The 25,922-nt window shown below is 37.3% G+C and overlaps 2 protein-coding genes across 10 annotated transcripts in view; one reads left to right on the top strand and one right to left on the bottom strand.

Annotated features, from left to right (window-relative positions):
• MIMS1 (mitochondrial inner membrane scaffold 1) overlaps window positions 1-1,812 on the bottom strand; it is a 28,112-nt gene extending 26,300 nt beyond the window's left edge. For 8 of the 9 annotated variants that reach the window (XM_086682391.1, XM_086682389.1, XM_086682387.1 and 5 more), the window contains exon 1: window positions 1,573-1,763. The gene's annotated coding sequence lies outside the window, so the exon portion shown is untranslated. The other variant, XM_086682394.1, reaches the window with a different exon arrangement.
• Window positions 1,813-1,868: 56 nt separating this feature from the next.
• Window positions 1,869-25,922, top strand: part of RNMT (RNA guanine-7 methyltransferase) — a 36,985-nt gene continuing 12,931 nt past the window's right edge. The window contains exons 1-8 of the mRNA XM_025931268.2: window positions 1,869-1,986; window positions 4,805-5,259; window positions 6,886-7,021; window positions 10,267-10,392; window positions 12,898-13,013; window positions 14,695-14,876; window positions 15,429-15,593; window positions 19,006-19,123. Of these exons, the coding sequence (XP_025787053.1) occupies window positions 4,843-5,259; window positions 6,886-7,021; window positions 10,267-10,392; window positions 12,898-13,013; window positions 14,695-14,876; window positions 15,429-15,593; window positions 19,006-19,123 (1,260 nt within the window). The 5' untranslated portion in view covers window positions 1,869-1,986; window positions 4,805-4,842. The remainder of the gene's footprint in view (window positions 1,987-4,804; window positions 5,260-6,885; window positions 7,022-10,266; window positions 10,393-12,897; window positions 13,014-14,694; window positions 14,877-15,428; window positions 15,594-19,005; window positions 19,124-25,922) is intronic.

Here is a 25,922-nt window from a genome sequence, read left to right as displayed (position 1 = left end):
GGCACACAGAAAATACCAAAATATTTGCTATTATTAATTCAAATTTCAGAAAATCAGACATTACTCAGGCAATAATGGGGGAAAATAACAACAATAGTAACTTTTAAAACATTTTTGTCTGGGCCATTCACTCCTTCCACTACAACTACATTCAAGCGTTCTTCCTCTATTCTCAATTTACTGACTTTCAGTTAAGTTTTATAAAATTTACAAAATGTGATCTCTATGTATCTCATGCATGACATCAATTCATGGTGGAGTTTGCATGCACACATATTTAAGAGGTTTTTAATCTAATGAAAAAATTTCTTAAAAAGTCAAAATTAGATTCATTTTCCCTAAAATTACAACAGCAATTATCTCAAGAAATTTTAGCATCAGAACCAGTAAATATGGCCATATGATCGCCTAGTTTTAATGCATGGATATGTACATAGTACATTCAATCCCTAGGACCTATACCTTTGCAGTTCTCAACATTCAGGAACTGAAGTTAATTCTCAAAACAGCTCACTCCATACAATTAAAAATACAAGCAGAGTCATCTGAAATTGAAGGCTCATTCTCATTTGTTAAAAATAGGCCTCATTCTTGGTCCAAAGTTTATAGAGGGTCAACAACCTCAAAAAAAGGTTAATGCCCACAATTTAGAAGTGACTGGATTGGAAAGTACATGCTGCAATGTTGCCACCCCCAATGCAAAGTCTCAATGTAACTACCTACTGACAAGGCAGGCCAGTAAAATACGTTTTCAAAGTTGCTTTTAAAGGGATCAATTTTGGTAAAGAATTCAAGATGAACTGTAAATCTAATCACGTTTTTATACCCCTAAGATGGGAGTGCTGAGGCACAACAACGTTAAAATGTGCACGCCATCAGTAACTTTAGTTCACAGATACAGTTTTGACCCTAAGTCCCTGGTTGAAAGACCTGAACTATGGAAATCCCAAGTTTCAGTACAGTGGGTGCCTTGGGCTCTCCAGTGGAAGCGTGAGGGGATGGCCAAAGTGAGTTTTCTCCCCCAACTATCCCATACCAAAGTCCAACCAACACAGAATAATACCACAATGTTTCTCAAGAATAGGGATGGGCTGCCCCCGCTCCAGAATCTGACAGATGAGAATGGCCTCCTCAGCGGGAGGTATGGCAGGTCTTCCCAAATACAGCGGTAGGGAACGACCTGCCAGTCCCTAAGACGTTGCTCATTTTTAAAGTAACTCCAAGAGCGGCGGCTCCCAGGCCCCTCCCTCAGCCGTCTTCTGACGAAGGGAAGAACAGAGGGCAAAGGGTTAACAAAGCACAAAGCTGAAAAACTATCCCCAAACCGGATTTGCCGAGCCAGGGGCCTAACAGAGAAGGGCGGGGGTGATCTCTTTCGGCCGCCAGGGCTTGTGGGCAGGAGAGTGTGCAGGACCCTGGCCCTGCAGGCGGTTTCCCGGCACGGCCCGAGAAGCGGTGGGCGCCGGGCTGGTGTTGGAGTCACGCCCCAGGTCTTTTCCCTAACATGCACCGAATTGAAGGTGCCCTCTCGACCCCTCCCGCAGTTCTTTTCAGGTCTTGGGCCCGGGCTACCTCTTAGGACGTTGAGGCCACCGCGTTTCCCGCCGCACAGGCCGAAAGACAGCTCCTCTGACGCCACGGCGGTGTCACTCAGGAGAGTGACCTGACCAAACGTGGGTCAAGATGCCGGAACCCACCCGGGTCAGGCAGACTCTCGCCGCTCCCGCCCCGCCGCGCCCCCCCGGGGCCCGCCAGCCGCGCCCACTAACAACGTGCTCGCCACTGCCCGAGCCGCTCCGCGCGTCCCACAGCTGACCCTCACGCGCTGCACGACGGGACTCGTAGTTCCGGCGCAAAGGTTGTACGACGCTCCACTCTCCGCGGAGAGCGACGTCACGTGATCCGGCCACTCCCCGGAAATGGCGTAACAACAACGCGTGGCGCCGACGGTCGCTTCCGCAAACAGAATCGTGGATGGATGTGTAGGTGAGTGTGGCGGCTGGGACGCTGGCTCTTCTTTGAGTTTAGGCCCTCTGCTGCCTTCGTTCTTGAAGGAGGACTCCAACTCTTGACACGCGCTCGCTTCGCGTTAGCCCTGTTCCTTCAGTACTAGTAGCGAGGGATTTATTGTGCACTCAGCCAGGAGCTAAGTGGGCAGTACTTGTAGGAGTTGGTGGGCTCTGTTGCTTCTCCAGACCGAGCGAGCCGGGATCTGGAGAAGCCAGAATTGGAGCCTCAGGCCGCACCTCAGTGGTGCCGAGAAGGCGGGTTGGGGAGGGGTTGTCAGATCCTAAGAAGCGTCTGTAATGAGCGGCGGTTTGGAAATACGGACCCGAGGTTTAGTAAGAGCTAGGCCGCGCCAATGACGGAAGAGGGTGAACTTGTCTGAAGATTTCCCTTCTCGCCTCTGTTGCGTCCTCCTAGGCCCCCGAGTTGACCCCCATCTAGCTGGCGGGTCGGGGCGGAACACTTACCTGCTTGAGGTTAAGCCAGGTGGCCCTGGCGCCCTACTCGGTCGTTCTTTGGGAAACTGAAATGACGAAGACATGGCCTGCCTCAGAGGTGTGACTGGAAAGCCAGGTCGAAATGCCTATTTGGATATTTAATAAACTTCCATCTCTATGTCAGTTTACTCAGTACCCTAAGCTCCTTCCTTGAGGATTCTGAGGGGCAGCTTTCTTTAGTTTGGAGTTTATTCATGATTGCACTTTGATGCTCAGTTTCTACTCTTACCTTACCCACCTCTGCGGTTCTTTGAAATTTTATGTTGTTTATTCTGACCTATTCGATTTTTTTTTTTTACATCCCTTTCGTAGATATAGAGTTGCCTATAAAATACAATCCACTCTTACTCCTAATACTAATTTTAGGCGCTGATTGCAGCCAGCGATGTTAAATCACATTGGTTGATTGGACTTTAAACCAATTTTTGTTTCCTTAATAGGAAATAAGTGGCAGGGTGGAAAAGATAGGCGTTTGATAATTTTGTGGCCAGTATTGCTACATAATGGTTTTAAGTGGTTATTCCGAAAATTACATTTCTGGGTGATTTTTTTTTTCTTTTATTCAGTTCTTCCTAGTTTGGCACGTCTTGGTATTTTGTTACCTACCCCTTGGTTATTGAAAGCTAATATCCCTTCAAACTTTTCCTGGTTTATAGTGACTTGTTTTTACCTATTCCCTTAAGCAACCTCATTTCTTACTCTATTTCTTTACTCAAAAGACCTTTTCCCCCTTCTTCATAATTTTCAGGTTCTGAATTTGCTGAATTTCATGGATTTTTTGACTGTTGCTCTCCCTTATCCATTTGGTTTGAATAATACAGCCTGACATTTTAAAAGTGGTATTTAGGGGCGCCTGGGTGGCGCAGTCGGTTAAGCGTCCGACTTCAGCCAGGTCACGATCTCGCGGTCCGTGAGTTCGAGCCCCGCATCAGGCTCTGGGCTGATGGCTCGGAGCCTGGAGCCTGTTTCCGATTCTGTGTCTCCCTCTCTCTCTGCCCCTCCCCCGTTCATGCTCTGTCTCTCTCTGTCCCAAAAATAAGTAAAAAACGTTGAAAAAAATTAAAAAAAAAAAAGTGGTATTTAGGCTGTAAGCTTCTTGAAGACTAACCAAATAGTGCCTTATTGAGATCCTTGTAGTAGGAGTATAGTGAAATTGTCAAATGACTCAATAAATTTCTGTCCCAGGGGCGCCTGGGTGGCTCAGTCGGTTAAGTGTCTAACTTTGGCTCAGGTCATGATCTCACTGTTCATGGGTTTCAGCCCCGAGTGTGGCTCTGTGCTAACAACTCAGAGCCTGGAGCCTGCTTTAGATTCTGTGTCTCTGTCTCTCTCTGCCCCTCCCCTGCTCACACTCTGTCTCTCTCTCTCTCTCTCAAAAATAAATAAACATTAAAAAAAAACCTCAAAAAAAAATTTCTGTCCTATAGTTCACTTATTTCTGCCCCCCTTCCATTTTACACATTGGTCTGTGAACATTTGAAACGGACTTAATAGTCATTAAGTTGCAGGCTGGGTCATGAAACTTCTTGTCCAAAGCTATTTATACTGTCTTTCCTTTCCAATTCTGACACCCATTATGAAATAAGGATTTCAGAAGTTAACTGTAGGTTCCCAGACTTTTCCTGTTCTTGGTGCCCTTAATATCTCTGATTATTTTTCTTAGTTAACCATGAAGGATTACTAATGGGATGTATACACCTGTTAGGTACTCTCAAGCTTTGAAGTCAGATTTGACATTGCCAACTTCATTTCCTGATTCACATTGATTTCCTGTGGTACCACCACAACCTCAGCTTCACAAAGTTCTGATGTCATTGAAAGGAATGTAGTGCAATCTATTCATTTGAAACCTCTATTTGAAGCTGTATTTGTGATATCTTCCAGATGTCAGATATCATGGTTTCCCTTAAAATTTTAAAATACCCTGCTGTACCTGTACAAGTTTGCTATAGTGTCCAGCTCACAATTTGGGAACCAAGGCTATAAAGTAAAGATCAGAGTAGAAATGAAACTAGTGCTTGTATAATACCCCCACTTCATCTGTCAGTTTCAATGGCAGTAATGACTTTTATGGATAAGATTGTATAAAGTGTTTGGGGATTATAGTTAGTACTTGCATATTAGCATATTCAGAGATTCATTTGTAATATAGACTAGTTAATATTTTCAATATTCTGTCTATAATGAGATTTTTTAACTCGTAGTTGATAACTGAGATTAAATGGCTAGCTTCTGGTTAAAATTGTTTTAAAGTTTCAGCCTTGATGTTTACGAGTAATATCAAACTTTTGCCATTCCAGTGTTAGTTCATGAAGTTTTACCATCTAAGTAATCAAAAATGGAAAATTCTGTAAAAGCAGAGTGTGAAAAGATCTCTCTTGAAGACGCAAAAGCATCAACAGATTCAGAAACAGAGTCTTCATTCAGTATTAATGAAAACACAACCACTCCTGGGACTGGGCCCTCTGAAAAGGCTTCTATCTGTGGACACGTAGACACACCAAAAAAGAGAAAAATGGAATTTGAAGATGATATTGTAAAGGAAAGTTCTAGTTGTGGGGAAGACACTCCAACCAAGAAAAGAAAACTTGATGCTGAAATTGTTCCAGAGGAAAAAGGTTCTGGTGATGATGAAGGCATTTCAAGGAAAAGAAGAATGGAAACTGATGATTTTCCAAAAGATGAACCTTCTACTGGAGATGGCACACAGAAAAAGAGAAAAATAGAACTTGAGGGTGTTCCTGAAAAGCAAAAAGTATGTTGAATGTGTTTTCTTTTACTCATAATGGAATATGTCACATTGGAATGTGGAGAAGCTGTGAGATAATACTGTTTTTTACATAATCTTAAACCTTAAGAATATAAGTTTGTAATTATTTTTTATCTATTTGTAATAGATAATGTCTTAAAAGATAGAGTAGGTTTTTAACTCTGTAATTTAGTTGCTTTTATTTAGATGAAACTTCTAATTGAGATAATTTTTGTTATTTAAGAACTCTTATTTGACTAGAAACTTGAAAACTAGTTTTTATAGTTTGCTTTTTCTCAGTGTTTTAAAAAACCAGTTGATACATTTTTTTCCTTTTTTGTTAGGTATTCATCACTTTCTTGTGTCCTAAACAGTAGAGATTATGACTTAAGATGATAAATTTCAGTATTACACCCAGCTTTACATTCCTTTCTTTAAAAACATTTCTTTTTAATGTGTTTATTTATTTTTGAGATAGAGAGAGACAGAGCATGAGCAGGGGAGGGGGCAGAGAGAGAGGGAGACACAGAATCTGAAGCAGGCTCCAGGCTCTGAGCTGTCAGCACAGAGCCCAACGCGGGGCTTGAACCCACGGATTGTGAGATCATGACCTGAGCTGAAGTCGGACGCTCAACCGACTGAGCCACCCAGGCACCCCTACATTCCTTTCTTAATGTGATTCTTTAAATGATATTGTTTCTAACTTCTCATTGGTGTAGTACATGCAATTTTAAGGCTGATATTTAGCATGGATATTCTAGAACAAGGAACAGCAAGTTATTTTCATCTGGGAATACCATATTATGAAGGAATCTGAGGCAGAATCTGGATTTGAATAGAAAGAGTACTTCAGTGAATGAGTAAAAATTCTGCCATCAGTCTGAATTCAAAAGTAAGGTGTCAGATAGGCCAGGCATTTGTCGTTGGTGGAGTGTGAATTCTTGTTAACAGAGGGGAGCTTGTATTATAACCACAGTTTTCAAACTTTATTAGCAGCAGAACCTTTTTTTCAAGTGGAAATCTTAAACCTGATATGTAAGATAGGTAAAAGATGAAGCACTTTGGTTGAACGGGGAAATGTGGGAATTTGAAGCCCTTTACCTACCATAGCATTTTTGCAAAATGCTTAGTATCAGGTAAGGAGCACAAACTGAAACTTTGGAGTTAGATGAAGAGAAAAAAAAAAAAAACCACAAAAACAAAACCATTGACATGAATACAGCTTATTGAGTTCTAATTCCTTTGTATTATTTAATGCTTATGTGAGTTTTAGGATAATATAACTTATTCCTATTTTATTCTCTTATAGGAACCCCATCCACTGATGGACATTTATTGAATTGAATAAATCAGAACTCTGGAAGAGTACTGGTTTTATTAAGACATTGACACCAAAATTATACAGATGAAACATCAAGATGAAAATTTTAAACCAAGAGATGTTTTTAAATACAGGAAACGGGAGAACAAATCTTACGTATGATTATAATTAGGATTATGTGGTCAATGTCATTGCTTTTTGAAGTTTACCAATTTTATTAGTATTTTATCCTTATATAGGTCAGATGCTCTTTTAAGGCTTATTTTTGCCATGTTCTGATCCTTAATTTTATTCCATTCTCTTATTTTCAGAACTTAGAAGAGGGACACAGTTCAGCAGTGGCTGCCCACTACAATGAACTTCAGGAAGTTGGTTTGGAGAAGCGTAGCCAAAGTCGTATTTTTTACCTCAGAAACTTTAATAATTGGATGAAAAGCGTCCTCATTGGTATATATGATTGATTTTTTATTTATAGTTTAGAATCTTTTATTTTAGCTTATGTCTCTTTTTTTTTTTTTTTTTTCTTTCCAAATGGTTATACATTAAACTACTTAGTCTTTCATTCCTATTCATTTAATTATCCAACCTTGACTTGGTAAAATTGGAGCAAAAATGAAAACTAGGCCTTTAAGATACATTTTTTTCATATTTACTTTTGGAGTAAATAAGATATTGCTGAGTGTTTAATTGATATTAAGTTCATAAGTTAACCAGGCTTTCAAAAGGCAGTATGCTCCTTTTATACTAAGAATTAAGGTTACCTAGTGCTATTAAGTAATTATTCTATGTTACTCTAATAGTTTTGGGGCAGTGACTCATTGTTGGATTAAGCATTCAGCTTCTATTAAGTCAAGAAAATGGGCATTGTCATGATTTTTCATCTCTAGGCCTTTAATGAGTTGGTAAAGATGGTGGTATCACCACATATGTGGTAATTTTTTATTGAACTTACACAGTGTCTGGGGAAAAGTAAAGTTTACTTTGAGGCTTGATAAAGACATCCAACTTTTTGGAGCCAGCCAGCATTTTATTTATGGAAACTCATCTTTAAAATTAAAATGTGGGGTGCCTGGGTGGCTCAGTCGGTTAAGTGTCCGACTCTTGATTTTGGCTGAGGTCGTAATCTCGAAGTTCATGGGATCCAGCTCTACACCTGCTTGGGATTCTCTCTCTCTGTCTTTCTGCCCCTCCCCTGCTCATGTGCATGCTCTCTCAAAATAAAAAAAACATTAAAAAAAATTAAAATGCAAATCATTGGAGAAATATGATTCAGAACATATTTATTGCTCTATATATTTAACCTATTAAGTAGATTCTTAGGTGAGTTTAGAGAATTTTTAAAAGCCAGTGTGTTTTGAAGTTTTTCACAGTAAGATTTTGGTGTTTTTTTTTTTTTATTTATTTAAAAGCCAGCCTCAGGAAAAGTGAGAATGCTTTTGTGATGACACTGGAAAGAATGAAGTGCTAATTATGGAGACTTTTTAGTAGTTTTGATGATAATTTACTAATTTTTATTTTACTTATTTTAAAGATTTTATTGTTTTAGTAATCTCTAAATCCAATGTGGGACTTGAACTCACAACCCTTAGGTCAAAAGTCACATGCTTTACTGACCAAGTCAGCAAGGCATCCTAGTAATTTACTAATTTTTAAAGATACCTTATTCATTCTGAATAGTTATTAGGAGTGGAAACTAGGCTCATTATTTCGAACACATATTAATATTTTCTATCTCACTTTTGTTTTTCATCCTCATTTTATTACAGAAATATGACTTATTTGTCTCTGATAGTTTTCAGCTAGGGTAATTAAATGTCGCCTCCCAATTCCTCCCCGCCCCACCCCCCTTTTTAAGGTTAGTATTATGGCATTTTTAGTCTATACTTTTAAGGTAATCTTTGAACCCTAATTCTCATTTCTTTTCAGTTTTTCTTTTCCATTCCTCATCATCATCAGTAACATAGATAGCTTCTTGGGTATTTTTTCTGATGTGTCATTTGTTCTTGTATTATTCATTGATTAAATATTTTTAAGTTCATCTGTATTTTTTACATCATTGTATTATTTTTATAATCAGGGAAACAGGTCATTTTCAAAAAGTCATAAGTCAGATTTAACAAATTTTTTTCTCCCTGCATATTCATGCTATTCTTTCTTCCTTCAGCAACTCTCTCATTGGGTGCTTTGCTATCTGCACCTGTCTTTCTGATTCTTTTGCAACAGTGTGGTCTGTGCCAAGTTCTGTCTCTGGCTTTTTCCTTTCTCTTTTCAAACACCCATTCTTTGTCATTCATTTATTATGCTATTTAAGTTTTCTAGGAGAAAATTAAATATAGAACACTGTGCTTCTGTCAAAGTTACTTTAACATCCTATGGACAGTGAAAGGCAGAAATATTTACACAGAGTATTTTAGCAGTCACAGTAGTACACACATGAAATAGGAACTGTTAAACTCAGAATAATAAGGACAAGAAGAGTAGATCTAGGATTCAGCATTGTATCAGGTTTTTGAATTGCTGAATACTTCAGTTTTTTAAGAATATTAATAGGCCTTTAACTGATATTTGAACCATTTGGCTATTGATACATTGGACCATACTGATACTATTTGTTGGTTATTAATGTGATTTGGTAGATTGGGATGAAAGATTTTTTTTTTTTTATTAAAAAATTTTTTTTCAACGTTTTTATTTATTTTTGGGACAGAGAGAGACAGAGCATGAACAGGGGAGGGGCAGAGAGAGAGGGAGACACAGAATCTGAAACAGGCTCCAGGCTCCGAGCCATCAGCCCAGAGCCTGACGCGGGGCTCGAACTCACGGACCACGAGATCGTGACCTGGCTGAAGTCGGACGCTTAACCGACTGCGCCACCCAGGCGCCGCAAGGGATGAAAGATTTTTTAGAGTGGTTTAAGAATTCTGATGATACTGGAGCACTGGGGTGGCTCAATTGGTTAAGTATCCGACTTCAGCTCAGGTCATCACCTCACAGTTCATGAGTTCGAGCCCTGTGTTGGGCTCTGTGCTGACAGCTTGAAGCCTGGAGCCTGCTTCAGATTCTGTGTCTCCCTCTGTCTCTCCTCCGCTTGCACCCTGTCTCTCTCTTTCTCTCTCAAAAGTAAATTAAAACGTTTAAAAAAAATCAAAAAAAAGAACTCTGATAGTAAAGTTAAGAGGTATGTATAGTTTTTGGACTTATATTTGTTATATTTGTTTTGGTGGTCAGCCTGACACCTTTTTTGAAAATCAAGCACTCTTGACCCCATAATTACTTTGATTTACGTAGGTATATTATAAGCTAAACATTTAGCTTTCGGAAAGAGAAAACTATAAAAATTATGAGTAGGTTTTTTTCCTTATCATGAGCAAGTGTTGGATTTTCTTGTATTAATTAGAATTTAAAATGTCTGCTATTCAATGTTGAATCAAGTTCTAAGAGTAACCTTCAAAAACCTGTCTTAACTTTCTAAAATACCAGACACATACTCTTTTATCTTTAATGCTAGAGGATGAACTTAACTAACTCTTAGTCATATTTTGAAATGTTTACCAAAAGTTATGAATTATATAAATGAATGTTTAATAGTTTATAGTAAATGTCAGGCAGAAGTTAGTAGGTTTTTAGGGGTTGCAGTTGATGCTGTAGTAAAAATGGAGGAAAGATCATTTCTTATGACTTATTTCTTTTAGGGGAATTTTTAGAAAAGGTACGACAGAAAAAAAAACGTGATATCACTGTTTTGGACCTGGGATGTGGCAAAGGTGGAGATTTGCTCAAGTGGAAAAAGGGAAGAATTAATAAGCTAGTTTGTACAGGTAACGTAAATAATGATGTGGGGAAGAATAATTCGTGATCAGTCAGGTAAATGGAAAATGAGCAGGATCTCATTATCACATGATACTAAAAGATCTTATAAGAAGATATCTGAGGCTGTGTGTGAGATGGGTGTTTTTTAAAAATGAATTATGAGACTTTACTGATGGTATTATGCAGTATAGTTAATGAGCCTGGTATAACTTGTCCTCCCTAAAAGGAAGGAAGTAATCAAAGAGTCATGTCTAAAACACAAACATGAAAAGACTTCCACTGGCCAAAGATAGGACAATTTCATCATCAAAAAGAATAGTGATTACAGTAGATTGAAACACCAAATAAAGGGGAAAACCCCCCCCCCCCAAACCCTCAGTATTCACCCTTCGAGGTTGCTATAGGAAACTTACTCATCATTCTGAAATTCATAAATTAAGGGGTGGGGGCTGAGTATGTATCTTCCTTACCTTATGTGAACTGTATTTCAAAGTAACCAAATGGTTGACAAAGAAAATTCCTCTTAACTAAAAACTCCTAATGAATAAATGCAGGAGGAATGATGAAAATCACTATTTTCCACCCTCAATGAAATAATAGATCTAAGCAACAATCATAGAAGTTGCTAAATCTATTAGGTGAAAAGTTGATAGGAATTTAATAACTGAATGAATCAAGCTCCTGAACCCACTGGTCAGTCTTAACACTGAAGTAGGACAAGCAGATGTTATGTTCTTCCAGTGCAATGAAATGTACAGCACCATCTATATAAAGTTACCTATTTTGACACTTCCCAAATTTTTGGTTTTATGAGTGCCATACACCTTTATTTTTAAGATTGAGGATGAGAAAACTTTTGTGTATGTGCCTATATCTATTGATTATAGAAATTAAAACTGAGAATTTAAAGAATATTTTTCATCAATAAAAAATAAAGTTTAGTGACAAGACTAAAAATACTTTAGTCTTTAAAAATATTTTTCCAAATCCCTTTAGAGTATAGAAAAATAGGAGACAACTAGATTTTCATACCTGTTTCTGCATTCATTGTGTTTTGATGTGTTATTTTATTTGATGAATAGTTGTAGTGAAGGAGTATTTTAACACTTTTCAGATAATTGAGCATATTCATCTTTGTTATTATATCAAAACTCAACAGATAGGGGCGCCTGGGTGGCTCAGCCGGTTAAGCGTCCGACTTCAGCTCAGGTCACGATCTCGCAGTCCGTGAGTTCGAGCCCTGCGTCGGGCTCTGTGCTAACAGCTCAGAGCCTGGAGCCTGTTTCAGATTCTGTGTCTCCCTCTCTCTGACCCTCCCCTGTTCATGCTCTGTCTCTCTCTGTCTCAAAAAAAAATAAAACGTTAAAAAAAAAAAAACTCAAGAGATAGTAGTTCCTTACAGATAGTTATAATGTGGCATCTGAATCTGTATCAATGAACTTTTTATATTCTGTTACATTTAAATCCATTGGTCTGTCTTGCGCTTTGAATGGATCTTTTCCCTGTAAGATTTTGTAATATTTGGAAAATAATGTTCACTAAAGTTATGCAGATCTTCTAAATGTTGACATCAAGAAATCACATTTTTTTTAATGTTACCATCAATCAGAAAAGTTTAAGTATTGGGAAGATGCCCAGCCTGTGGTGGTAGATAGAAGTGTTTCAGATTGTAATTTTCACTTGAAATCTCAAGTTTTATCATGGGTAACAAATACTGTCCTTTGTTTTCCTTGCAGTGGAGGTTCACTTTGTTCATTTTCAAAAAATGTCTGCCAAATCACCAAGTCTAAATAACCGGTTTATCTGTCACTGGTTCTTTCAAGTGAAAACAATTTTCTATGAAAAAAGTGTCCAGTACAGCTCACAACACAGTCACACTGGTCCTGTTCAAACTTTGTTAGGTAGCACAGATATTCTGTTACTTTCCATCTCATCACACAGAATATTGAAAAAGAGCTGAGCTTTATCAAGAGCATTCTTAAATGAAATTATGTTTTGGGGTTTTTTTGTCCATGCTAGTTTGTAGTGGTGAAGAAGATATTAAGTATTACGTGTACCATTTGGTGCTGCTACCTTGTATTCATGATAAGGTGCCAGCATTTTACTTTTCATTGCTTTTGCACCATCAGTGCAAATCTCAACATGGAAAAAGCAAATAACATTCTATTAAAAAAAGCAAACTTGATATTTTCTGAGCTGGGCACGTAGTTTAGGTTTTATAATTCAAATTGGAGTCTAAATTTTCTACTTTTAACTTGGAATAAGCATTTAAAAATAATGACGGGACGTTTCTGTTGTCAGTATCTATTGAGAAAGCTTTTAATCCTTTTAAAAAGTAATAGGATATTTGCATTTGAACAGAGACTTTCTTTTGTTTTGAAGAAAATAGAACCTCCTTGCTTTTACTAAGGTTCACTTTGGATTAATGTGTAGATTTGTTCCATCTTTGCATTTACATTTTATTTCTTTAGGTCTTTGCCAGTTACTAATGTCTGTCCCTTTCTGCCTTGCAGATATCGCTGATGTTTCTGTCAAACAGTGTCAGCAGCGGTATGAGGACATGAAAAATCGTTGTCGTGACAATGAATATATTTTCAACGCAGAATTTATAACTGCTGATTGTTCAAAGGTACAGAATTTTTTTAATTTGTCTATTTATTTATTTTATTTATTTATTTTTAGAGGTGGGGGTAGTGGCAGAGGTGGAGAGAGAGAAAGAAAGAAAGGGAAAGGAAGGAAAGAAAGAAAGAGAGAAAGAAAAAAAAGAAAGTCAGTCAGTCCCAAGCAGGCTGCATGCTGTCAGCACAAGGCCCAGTGCAGGGCTCCGTCCCGCGACCTTGTGATTATGACCTGAGCCAAAATCAAGAGTCAGATGCTCAACTAGGTACCCTTGTCAATTTATGTTTTATATTTTTCCTTTGGATAAATGATGTGTTTTAAAAATCAGTTCATTCTTTTAAAATGTGCTTTGAAACATTAAAAATCTCAAGACATGCATTTTCAGTTTCAACTGGAAATTCTATTAATGGTAAATTTTCTTAAATGACCCACTGAGTATTTCTGGGAACTTTTTGCTTTTAATAATTTGAACTCTTGAAATCACTTGTTGCTTTTCCATTCAGACAAGACTTATTTTCCGGTATTTTGAAAAAGAACTGAACTTATGTTTTGTTTACAGTATAATTTATTAGGGTAGTTTCCCAGCATATCAGAGTTTGGTGCTTTCCACCTTCCACCTGTTTCTGAATTTCCTAACAACTATGAAGTTTAAGAACTACAGTGGCACTTGAATAGTGAAAGTCTCACCTTGACCTTTAATGCTTTGTCTGACTCATTTGCTCATTGAACTATTACAGCTATCTTTAATCCTATACGTTTTGTTTGCAGTTGTGAAAGTGAAGTGGAAAAGTGGTAGTATACTGCTAGAATGTCAGAAACCTTTAAAAACACTTCTGCATGTTTATAAAGTATCCCAAAGGCCAGCTTTATGTTTTTTAAACATACTGTTAAAGTTACGCTTCAGCATCATTTTACTTTAGCTTTTAAGTAAACCAGATAAAAGCATCAACTCTTTTAAATGTCATACTTGGTTGATAAGTTTTTAAACATGATTTCAGAATCCCTAGTTTTTAATTACTTTATTGAAGGAAAAGATCGTTTTATTGTGGGCCTTATTATACATAATGAGAGAAAAGATAGGTGGTTGGGAGGGGCATGTCTACTTTTGTTTTAAGGACTCTAATTCTGGGATGCCTGGGTGGCTCAGTCGTTAAGCGACCAACTTCACCTTGGGTCATGATCTCATGGTTGGTGAGTTCGAGCCCCCCATTGGGCTCTGGGCTGGCAGCTCAGAGCCTGGAGCCTGTTTCAGATTCTGTGTCTCCCTTCTCTCTCTGCCCCTCCCCTGCTCATGCTCTGTTTCTGTCTCAAAAATAAAAAATAAACATTAAAAAAATTTAAAAAAAAAAAGGACCCCAATTCTACAAATTATGTTACTAAAAATTTTTTATGTTGCAGTTAACTTCAAAATCTTGACCCATTGTATTTTATTTATTTTTTAATATATATATTTTTAATGCTTATTCACTTTTTGAGAGACAGAAACAGAGTGTGAGCAGGGTAGGGGCAGGGAGAGAGAGGGAGACATAGAATCCGAAGCAGGCTCTAGGCTCTGAGCTGTCAGCACAGAGACCAACACGGGGCTTGAACTCACGAACTGTAAGATCATGACCTGAGACGAAGTCAGATGCTTAGCCAGTTGAGCCACCCAGGTGCCCTGTTGACCTGTTTTAATTTTTAATTTGTTTCAGGAACTTCTAATTGACAAATTTCGTGACCCAGAAATGTGCTTTGATATCTGCAGTTGTCAGTTTGTCTGTCACTACTCATTTGAGTCCTATGAGCAGGCTGACATGATGCTCAGAAATGCTTGTGAGAGACTGAACCCTGGAGGCTATTTTATTGGTACCACTCCCAATAGCTTTGAACTGATGTAAGTACTTTTGATACATGGCTTATAAGCTACTCAGAGTTAAGGTTTTTTTTCCCTTAAGTTTATTTATTTTGAGAGAGGGGGAGAGAGAGAGAGAGAGAGAATGTGTGCACAAACGGGGAGGGGCAGAGAGAGAGAAGGAGAGCCCTACCAGGGGTCCATCTCATGAACTGTGATAAGGGCTGAGCACTTTGATAATGTATTTGACCTCAACATTTAAGGTCAAAAGATAGATAATACAGATGGATCTTTAAAACATTTTTATGTATAAATTGGAGACCGATGCTATATCCAGCCAGAGGTTATAGTGCTAGACAAACTCCGGATCAGATAAACAAAGACTTACCCAGGAGTCATGAGTGGTGAAACCAATTTCTAGCCTAATTTTATGAGTGAAATTGTTCATTATCTTTTACTTTATTGCTTCTTAAGAGTAGCTGAAATCCAATTAAAAATCCGGTAGTTTTTTCATATGCATAATCTGATCAAAATAAGTCTAAGCTAATAACAACTTTAATCTTTTTATTTTGTTTTGGGGATAACCTTTAACAGAAGACGCCTTGAAGTTTCAGAAACAGAATCATTTGGAAATGAGATATATACTGTGAAATTTCAGAAGAAAGGAGATTATCCTTTATTTGGCTGCAAATATGACTTCAACTTGGAAGGTGTTGTGGATGTCCCTGAATTCTTGGTCTATTTTCCATTGCTAAATGAGTAAGAATGTCATTAATCTGTTATTCTTCTCTTTTTGCCTTAAGAGTGAAAAAAAAGGGGGAAAAAATCAGTCTTTCCATTCATTCCTTATTTTACATAGAACCCAAAGAAAAAGTATAGCCTTGTAAGGAAAAAGAAAAAAAAAAAATAACGTCATATCCAGTTTTGTGCCATAGGTCTCTAATAGCCTTGCTTATTTAGTTTTCTTTCATCCTTAGAATTACTTTATCCTATAGGTAAGAAAGGAACCTGTTGCCTTCAACTTGTGGCAGAAAATACCTTACATTGCAAATAGAGAAAGATTTTTAAAAAAAAACTATTAGTAACTTTGATAATATAAAATGATCCTCTTTTGACAAGGATAGGTATTAAAAGTTGTTTTACATTTCACTATAGCTTTGAAATTGCCTGTGTCTCACAGGCAGTGTTGATAATAATATCCTGATTCAGGAATGTATTCACTCGTGCACCTGGACCTAAGACTCTTGGCAAACTACAGACATAGGGAAACTTGGGCTATCCAGGCTTCAAGGCCTTATGAGACCCCTGGGTCTTGGAGGTTTCCCTGAGACGGAAAGTGGAAAAGTCAACTTAAATCTAAGGCCGTGTCACAGTTGACCAAACCTAAGTTGATTTCGTACTTTTAAAGACAAAAGTCTTTTATTGATGAAAAAGCTTTATTTGCTACTTATTTTGAGTTGGTGATTACTTGAGTTGTGCCTCAGTCAGCTTATAAAATTATAGATACAAGATTTTTAGGATTCTACAATATATAAAAATTTTATACAATAGTATGAGAAAATCAAATAGCATGGGACTGAACATGAGAAAAATGTTATGTACAATTTATATAAGCTGTAAAATTTAAAACTTTAAATCACTTTTTCCCCCCTTAACATTAGTAAACTCTTGTGAAATGTTTCTGCTCTTTCTAAAAGAAGAAATTAAATTTTTTTAGTATGTCATTTCATATGTTTAGTATGTTAGCTTGGTGTTTTTGGTTAACAAAGTTGGTGATTTGAGTAGAACCAAAAAGATAAAGGCTATAATGAAACTTTTTTTTAAATGCTAAGGAAGCACTCACAGTCTTTTGTACTTAAATTGCTTAATGGTGATGCATGTGTAAAGTGTCAAGTCATCTCTATAATATCTAAAGTTTTAAAAAATTAATTACTAAAACAGCTATACATTCAGTGGGACAATCTGAAAATGCACAGGATTTTTGAGATGCCCTTCTGCCATTTTGTTAAGAAACTGATCAAAAATATAATTAGCTTTTTATATGGCAAACCCATTCAAATTGGTCAAACTGAGTCTCAGTTCTTTGTAATTATGGTATTTCTCAGGCATTAAGCTTGGTTTTATTTCTAAAGCCTTATTTTGTAGATTTATGAGTTTCATGAACTGCCAAAAATAGAAGAGACTCTTTTCTTTGCTCATGTTGTCTTTCCAAGGAAGGCTAATTCAAATTATGGGGAGGCCTTACAGATGCCTCTTACATACAAATCCAGTGGCTCTCAAATGTTTCCATTCTCACTGTTCCCTCAACTGTCATCTCGCAAATCTTCTCATGGACTCTTTCAGAATTATTTTCCCTTCATCTCCTCCTTTACCTGCTGCCTGAGATCATATATGAATTTTGATATATATATAAATTTTATCTATGTATATACATATGTATATATGTATATATAAATTTTAACAAATGCAGTGAGGAAAAAAACGAGTATAACAGGGAGACCTAATGTAATTGAGGATTTTAGAGTCCACCTAGGAAGAAGTGATGTTTAAGTCAACAGCTAAAGGATGAATAGAAATTGGCCAGTTGAAGACTGGAAGGGAGAATGTTCCAGATATAAGTGACAATATGTATGAAGGCCCTGAAATGGGAAAGGGCTTGGCTCTTTCAAGGAGCTAAAGGAAGTCCATTGTGTGGTCATAAGGAATGAGGGCCCAAGTGGCTCAAGATAAGGAGCATTTTCCTTTTTTTTTTTTTTTTTTTTTTTTTTGAAAGTAGGCTCTACACTCAGTATGGGGCTCGAGCTCACAACCCCAAGATCAAGAGTTGTATGCTGTACCAACTGGGCCAGCCAGATGCCCTAAAGCAGCATTCCTTTATAGATGAGTGCCTTAAAGGCCATGCTGAAGCCTTTTGAATTGTGTGGTGGAGATCCAGTGAAGGGCGTAAAGGGGGAAAGTGACATGTGTGTATTTTTGAAAACTCAGTCTGGTTGCAGTTGAAATATTCATTGAGGGAGAGTAAGAATAGAAGCATGGAACCTAGCGAAGTAGTACAGCTGAGTGGTGGTGGTGGTGGTTAAAGCAAGATGGTAGCCAATGAAGGGGTAAGAAGACCTATTTGAAGTATATTTTATAGGTAAACAGAGGATGTAGTGGTGTGTTGAACACAGCAGGCATTGGAGAGAAGAGGCATGGAGAACTCTGAAGTTTCTGGCACGAATCATTAGATGGATTTACTGAAATAAAGATTGGCAGAATGGTCTAGTGGGTTCAGCCTTGGATTTGGAAAGTTAGAGAATTCCTGTGACACATCCTGGTGGAGATTTCTAAGAAGCAGTGGAATAAATGAGTGACGAGAGAGCTGAACTACAGATAGCTGTTGGCATGCTGTGTAAAGTCAGGAAGGAGAAAATGAGTGAGGCTGTGGGCCAAACTCTTCAGAACATTAAAATTTACAAGTTGGGTAAAAGGCATTTGTAAAACAAACTGTGAAGAAGCAGCTACAGGTGTATTATAAAAATTAATAGTGTCTTTTGCTAGAGAATCCAAGAGATGAAAGAATATTTTAAAAAGGAATGGCAGCTGTTTTCAATGCCACTGTAAGGGATTAAGTTAAATAAATGAAATTGATAGAAAAATGTTCCTTACAGCTTTTTTTTTTTTTTTTTTAATTTTTTTACATTTTTATTTATTTTTGAGACAAAGAGAGACAGAGCATGCGCATGGGAGGGGCAGAGAGAGAGGGAGACACAGAATCGGAAACAGGCTCCAGGCTCTGAGCCATCAGCCCAGAGCCTGACGCGGGGCTCGAACTCACGGACCGCGAGATCGTGACCTGGCTGAAGTCGGACGCTTAACCGACTGCGCCACCCAGGCGCCCCTGTTCCTTACAGCTTTCATCCCTGTCTCACAGCCTTTCCTTTTACTTTCATGACCCGTTTATTACAGTAATAGAGTTACCTGTGGCCTATTGAGATTGAGAATGCATGTTTTCTTCTAGATGTAATTATTGGTATGTTGCTCTTCACTCATTTTGTATCATCCTATTTTGAATTTATAATGATAGTTTTTTTAGTGATGCCCAGAAGTTGTCACTGTTGTGTGAAAGTAAACTATTGAGGAATTATAAATAATGTGGAAGTGTTTTAATTAAGTAATCTATTTTGGACAGAATGGCAAAGAAGTACAATATGAAACTAGTCTACAAAAAAACATTTCTGGAATTCTATGAAGAAAAGGTTAAGAACAGTGAAAATAAAATGCTGTTAAAACGAATGCAGGCCCTGGAGGTAAGTATTTAGAAATTCTAGGTCATGATAAACTTGTTTGACTGTTTCTGAGATTCCTTTCAAGACCATATAGATGCTCAATATTTATATAAATCACACAGATTATTCTTAACTGCGCTAGACCCTTCAGCACCCAGGACAGAGCTCATTACAGAAACTTTCCTTCATGGCTGCTCAGGAAATACTGGAATGAATAAATGAATGTCACTGTTATCAAATTCTGTTTTCTAGATAGACTGTTTTAAGATAGGATTTCTTAACCTCAGGATTGTTGGCATTTTGGACTGGGTAATTTCTTTGTTGTGAAGGGCTGTTCTAGTCACAGGATATTGAACATCATCCCTGGTGTCTATGCACTAGATGTCAGTAGTACCCCTGCCCCGAGTTGTGAGCCAAAAATGACTCCAGATGTTACCAAATATCCCCTGGGGTGCAAAATTACATTACTTCTTCACAATAATTCCCTTTGGTTACATTAGTAATTTAAAATCTTCCTGGCCAGGATCTAAGATGAGCTCATACCATGCCTAGTTTTGTTCTTTGGTGACTATCTAGCAAGATTCTGGTCTTTTAGACTATATTGCTGCTGAGACCTGTTTTAACTCCTGGATTCCTCTCTGCTTTCCCAAATTGCAGCAATGGCAGCTTCTATACAAGCATTTCAGTATTTAATGAGATCTGAAATAGTGAACATTTTTGTTATTATCAACAGGATCATATTAATCAAATGGTTATTAAACTTCTTTAGAGAGTTCGTTCAATTGAGAATATTTTTTAAAGTACTGCAAGCATACTCACTTATTTTGCTAATTACCCCCATGAAGTAGGCAAAACAGTCCCCTTCCACAGTTTAAAATGGGCCATCTTAGGTTCAGAGAGGATACATGAGTTTTTCAAGGCCACAAAGTTGTAAACCTAAGATATTCTTTAGTTTTTATAGGTGGTTTTCAAACAAATCTCCTGCTGCAATTGCATCCATACAGCTTTCCCAATTTTGAGTGGAAAGATCCTCTTTAAATCCTAAGTTATCTTTTGAAACTACTAACCACTAAAATGTTACATTCTTCATTGGTTATATTTTCTGTATTTTAGAATTAAGAATATTTGTATTTGCTTTATGTTAGCAGGAGAGGTTTGTTTTTGTTTTGAGAGAGAAAAGAAAACTAGAAAAAGTGTGTGTACACAAATCACCACACACATATGCCTGTAGTTTGTCATCCTTAACTTGGTGGTGTTTTGCATGTACGATGATCAGTTATTTATATTTTTCTCTTAGCATGTATGTAATGACTTGATATGTGTAATTTTTTCAAAATTGTATGTGGAGAGTGGGATATGGGATAGCAGGGTCCCCTTTCTTCAAGGATCTTATGGTATGTTGAGATAAACATTCAAGCCAGTTATTCAGTACAATATGAGAATTGCAGTAATGAAATACTCAAAGTGCAGTGCTTATCCGAAAGGGTCTTTTGTGAAAATAGTAAACTAAGAGTGAAGGCAGAGAAGCATGAAAGAGTAGGGGATGTTTGAAGAAGTAGGAAAAACTTTCTTTAGCAAAGTGGTTCTCCAGTCTTCCTTTTCCCCCAGTGTTGCCTTTGAGGATATGACTTATCCCTCTGGGAACATACATGAATGTAATAGCATGTAATTGAAAAAGTCCTTTGGTTTTTCCTACTTCTTCACCAAGTTACTTCTGCAAGTCTATAAAGGACTTTGAGCAGGAGACAACATGTCCCACGAGTGGGAACATGACTCAGATGGTAGTATAGAGGATGGTTTGGAGGGGTGTGAAGACCAGAGACACAGTCAGAATGCTAATTGTTTTAGTCTGTGTTAGAGTTTTAAATGGATCTGTTTTCTGATGTTTGCTATTAAAAAAAAAATCTTTTCCTAAAGCCATCAGCCTTGAGCTGACCCAGAGATTCAGCAATAGAACCAATAACTTTGCTCTCCTAGAGCACTGTAGCAGAGGGAAGGAAGAATGAAAAGACTCAAGGCACTATGGTTATAAAATCCTGACACCTGTTTTCTTTTCTTTCACCTGTTTTCAAAAGAATAATCAGTTCTGCAGCTTTATAGTCATATGTTGTTTGGTCTTTTAACGTGATTGAGAGGGGAGAGAGATAGATGTCTAGTGAGAGGCAGATAAGCACATGCAGGAATCTTATACTTACTGATACTTTGAAGAGCATATTTACAACAGAATAGTTTGCAGTCATTCACATTGAAGTTTTGAAGCTTTATAATAGGGTGAAACCACAAGATGTGGGATTAAAGTTTCAAAAACACTTAAAAGTGGTGTTTCTTATATCCCTTGTATTAAGATACCATAAAAGGTAAAGTTGCTGATTATAGCAATATGGGACTCCAAAAAGCTAAGTACTTTTTAAATAGTAAACAACCAAATTTCTAATGTCTGAGCTTACTGTGGGATACATTTAAAGAAGGGAAAAAGGAAGATAGCAAAGTAGACATTCCTAGATCATTTTCTTTCTTTCTTTCTTTCTTTCTTTCTTTCTTTCTTTCTTTCTTTCTTTCTTTCTTTTTCTTTCTTTCTCTCTCTCTCTCTCTCTTTCCTTCCTTCCTTCCTTCCTTCCTTCTTCCTTCCTTCCTTCCTTCCTTTCCTTCCTTCCTTCCTTCCCTTCCTTTCTTTCTTTCTTTCTTTCTTTCTTTCTTTCTTTCTTTCTTTTCTTTCTTCTTTCTTTCTTTCTATGTTTATTTAGTTTTGAGAGGGAGAGAGAGCTCATGTGTGCCAGAACTGGGGAGGGGCAGAGAGAGAGAGACAGAGGATCTGAAGCAGGCTCTGTGCTGACGGCAGAGAGCCAGATGTGGCATTCGAATTCATGAACCTTGAGATCATGACCTGAGCCGAAGTCAGATGCTTAACTGACTGAGCCATCCAGGTGCCCCTGAAACATTTTCTTAAAAATTTACTAGGAAGATCTAGGTCTGAAGTGATTCTTTGCTGGCTGGTTTGTTGTAAAAAGACAAAGGAATTAGAATATATAACCTTTGTAGAGTAGATGGTTGTTAAATATTAAGTATTCTATGTAGTTCATTATGGTTTCATTTACATATATTACAAAGCAATACACTTCATAGTATAAAGGGATGTTACTTGAGATGGATTAAAAATAGCACTTGAAGTAATTTGAATAAACATTTGGCCAGCATAGCCTTAAAACAGCATTTTTGTGTATGTGTAGCCCTTCTTCAAATTCTTTTTTTTTTTCTTTTTTTTTATTTATATATGAAATTTATTGTCAAATTGGTTTCCATACAACACCCAGTGCTCATCCCAAAAGGTGCCCTCCTCAATACCCATCACCCACACTCTCCTCCCTCCCACCCCCATCAACCCTTAGTTTGTTCTCAGTTCTCGACAGTCTCTTATGCTTTGGCTCTCTCCCACTCTAACCTCTTTTTTTTTTTTTTTTTTTCCTTCCCCTCCCCCATGGGTTCCTGTTAAGTTTCTCAGGATCCACATAAGAGTGAAACCATATGGTATCTGTCTTTCTCTGTATGGCTTATTTCACTTAGCATCACACTCTCCAGTTCCATCCACGTTGCTACAAAAGGCCATATTTCATTTTTTCTCATTGCCACGTAGTATTCCATTGTGTATATAAACCACAATTTCTTTATCCATTCACCACTTTCTCACACCATTCACAAAAATAAACTCAAAATGGATAAAGGACCTGAATGTGAGACAGGAAACCATCAAAACCTTAGAGGAGAAAGCAGGAAAAGACCTCTCTGACCTCAGCTGTAGCAATCTCTTACTCGACACATCCCCAAAGGCAAGGGAATTAAAAGCAAAAGTGAATTACTGGGACCTTATGAAGATAAAAAGCTTCTGCCCTTCTTCAAATTCTTAAAGAAATATGGAGACTGCCTCTATTTTGGAAGCTGGATTATTTTCCTTACCTTCTTGAATTCACAGGGTTCTCTGTTGATTCATTTTTCATATGTATTTTTAATTTTTTATTTTAATTACCTGGTACTCATCAGGACAAGTGGACTCCTTAATCCCCATACCCTATTTCACCCATCTCACCCCCCCTCCCCCACCACCAACTGCCCTCTGGTAACCATCAGTTTGTTCCCTGTATTCAGTCTTTTTCTTGTTTTACTTCTTCCTTACCAATTTGGATGCCTTTTATTTCTTTCTGTTGTCTGATTGCTGTGGGTAGGACTTCTAGTACTATGCTGAATAAAAATGATGAGAGTGGACATCCTATCTTGTTCCTTGGTTTTTAGGGGAAAGGCTTTCAGTTTTCCCCATTAAGAATGATGTTAACTGGGTTTTTCATATATGGCCTTTACTATGTTGAGGTATGTTCCCTCTAAACCTACTTTGTTGAGGGTTTTTATCATGCATGGATGTTATACTTTGTCAAATACTTTTCTGTGTCTGTTGAAATGATCATATGGTTTTTATCCTTTCTCTTATTGATGTGATATATCACAATTGATTCATGAATATTGAACCACCCTTGCAACCCATTAATAAATCCTACTTGATTCTGGTGAATGATTTTTTTATATGTACTGTTGGACTTGGTTTACTAGTTATTTTGTTGAGGATTTTTGCATGTATGTTCATCAGAGATATTGGCCTATAGTTCTCTTCTTTTGTGATGTCTTTATCTAATGTTGTTATCAGGGCAGTGTTGGCCTCACAGAATGAATTTCGAAGTTTTCTTTTCCATTTTTTTTTTTTTTGGAATAGTTTGAAAAGAATAGATTTTAACTCTTCTTTAAATGTCCTGCACTTTTGGGGCGCCTGGGTGGCGCAGTCGGTTGAGCGTCCGACTTCAGCCAGGTCACGATCTCGCGGTCCGTGAGTTCGAGCCCCGCGTCGGGCTCTGGGCTGATGGCTCGGAGCCTGGAGCCTGTTTCCGATTCTGTGTCTCCCTCTCTCTCTGCCCCTCCCCCATTCATGCTCTGTCTCTCTCTGTCCCAAAATAAATAAACGTTGAAAAAAAAAAAAAAAATTAAAAAAAAAAAAAAAATGTCCTGCACTTTTGTTTTTTGGGAGTTTTTTGATTACTGATTCAATTTCTTTGCAGATTATCAGTCTGTTCACATATTCTGTTTCTTCCTGTTTCAGTTTTTGTAATTTATATGTTTCTGGAAATTTATCCATTTCTTCTAGGTTGTCACAATTTGTTTGCCTATAGTTTTCCATAAGATTCTCTTATATTTTATGTTTGTATTTCTGTGGTGTTGGTTGTTATTTCTCCTCTCTCATTTGTGTTTCTATTTATTTGGGCCCTTTCCCTTTTTTTCTTGTTGAGTCTGGCTAGAGGTTTATCAATTTCAGTTATCAATTTTTTTCAAAGAACCAGCTCCTGGTTTAATTGATCTATTGTTTATTTTTTGTTTTTTGTTTTTTGGGTTTTTTTAGTTTCTATATCATTTATTTCTGCTCTAATCTTTATTATTTCCTTCCTTCTGCTGATTTTAGGTTTTATTTGTTCTTTTCCTAGGTCCTTTAGATGTAAGGTTAGGTTGTGTATTTGAAATTTTTCTTCCTTCTTGAGATAGGCCTGTATTGCTATAAACTTCCCTGTTAGAACTGCCTTATTGCATCCCAGAAGTTTTGGATTGTTGCGTGTTAATTTTCATTTGTTTCCATGTACTGTTTAAATTTATTCTTTTATTTACTGGTTGACCCATTTATTGTTTAGTAGCATATTGTTTAACCTCCATGTATTCGTGGTCTTTCCAGATTTTTTCTTGTGCTTGACTTCTGGTTTCATAGTGTTGTGTTCAGAAAAGGTACATGGTGTGATTTCTATCTTTTTGAATTTGTTAAGCTTTGTTTTGTGGCCTAATTGTGATCTATTTTAAAAGAATATTCCATGTGTACCTGAAAAGAATGTGCATTCTGCTGTTTTAGGATGGAATGTCCTGAATATATCTGTTAAATCCATCTGGTCCAGTGTGTCATTCAAAGCCATTGTTTTCTTGTTGATTTTCTGTTTAGATAATCTGTCCATTGATATAGGTGGGATGTTAAAGTCCCCGACTATTATTGTATTATCATCAGTTCCTTTATATTTCTTATTGTTTTATATTTCTTATTGTTTATATTTCTTACTGCTTATATTTCTTATATTTCTTATTAATATTCTTAATATTCTTATTGTTTCTTATTGTTTATATATTCTTATTGTTTTACCCAAGTACTTGGGTGCTTTCATATTGGGGCCATAAATATTTACAATCATTCTATCTTCTTGATGGATTGTCCCTTTTATTATCTAGTGTCCTTCTTGGCCTTTTGTCACAGTTTTTGTTTTAAAGTATATTTTGTGTGTTGTAAGTATTGCTACCCAGCAGTCTTTTGACATCTATTTGCATGATGAATGTTTCTCCATCCCCTCGCTCTCAATCTTAGGTCTAAAATGAGTCTCTCGTTGTTGTTGTTTATTTTAGAGAGCGCAAGCAGGGTAGGGACAAAGGGTGAGAGAGAGAATCTCAAGCAGGCTCTCCACTCAGCATGGAGCCTGATGGTGAGGCTCAATCCCGTGACTTTGGGATCATGACTTGAAACAAAATCAGGAGTTGGACACTCAACTGACTGAGCCACCCAGGCGCTCTGGGTCTTGTTTTTTATCCATTCTCTCACCCTGTGTCTTTTGATTGGAGTGTTTAGTCCATTTACAAATGGAGTGTTTAGTCCACTTACATTCAAAGTAATTATTGATAGGTATATATTTATTGCCATTTTATTATTTGTTTTGTGGTTGTTTCTGGAGATTTTCCCTGATCTTTTCTTGTCTTTCTC

The sequence above is a fragment of the Puma concolor genome, chromosome D3, assembly GCF_028749965.1.
Source record: "Puma concolor isolate L17-30 chromosome D3, mPumCon1.1.hap2, whole genome shotgun sequence".
NCBI lineage: Eukaryota > Metazoa > Chordata > Mammalia > Carnivora > Felidae > Puma > Puma concolor.
This window is presented reverse-complemented; position numbering and strand designations above follow the sequence as displayed.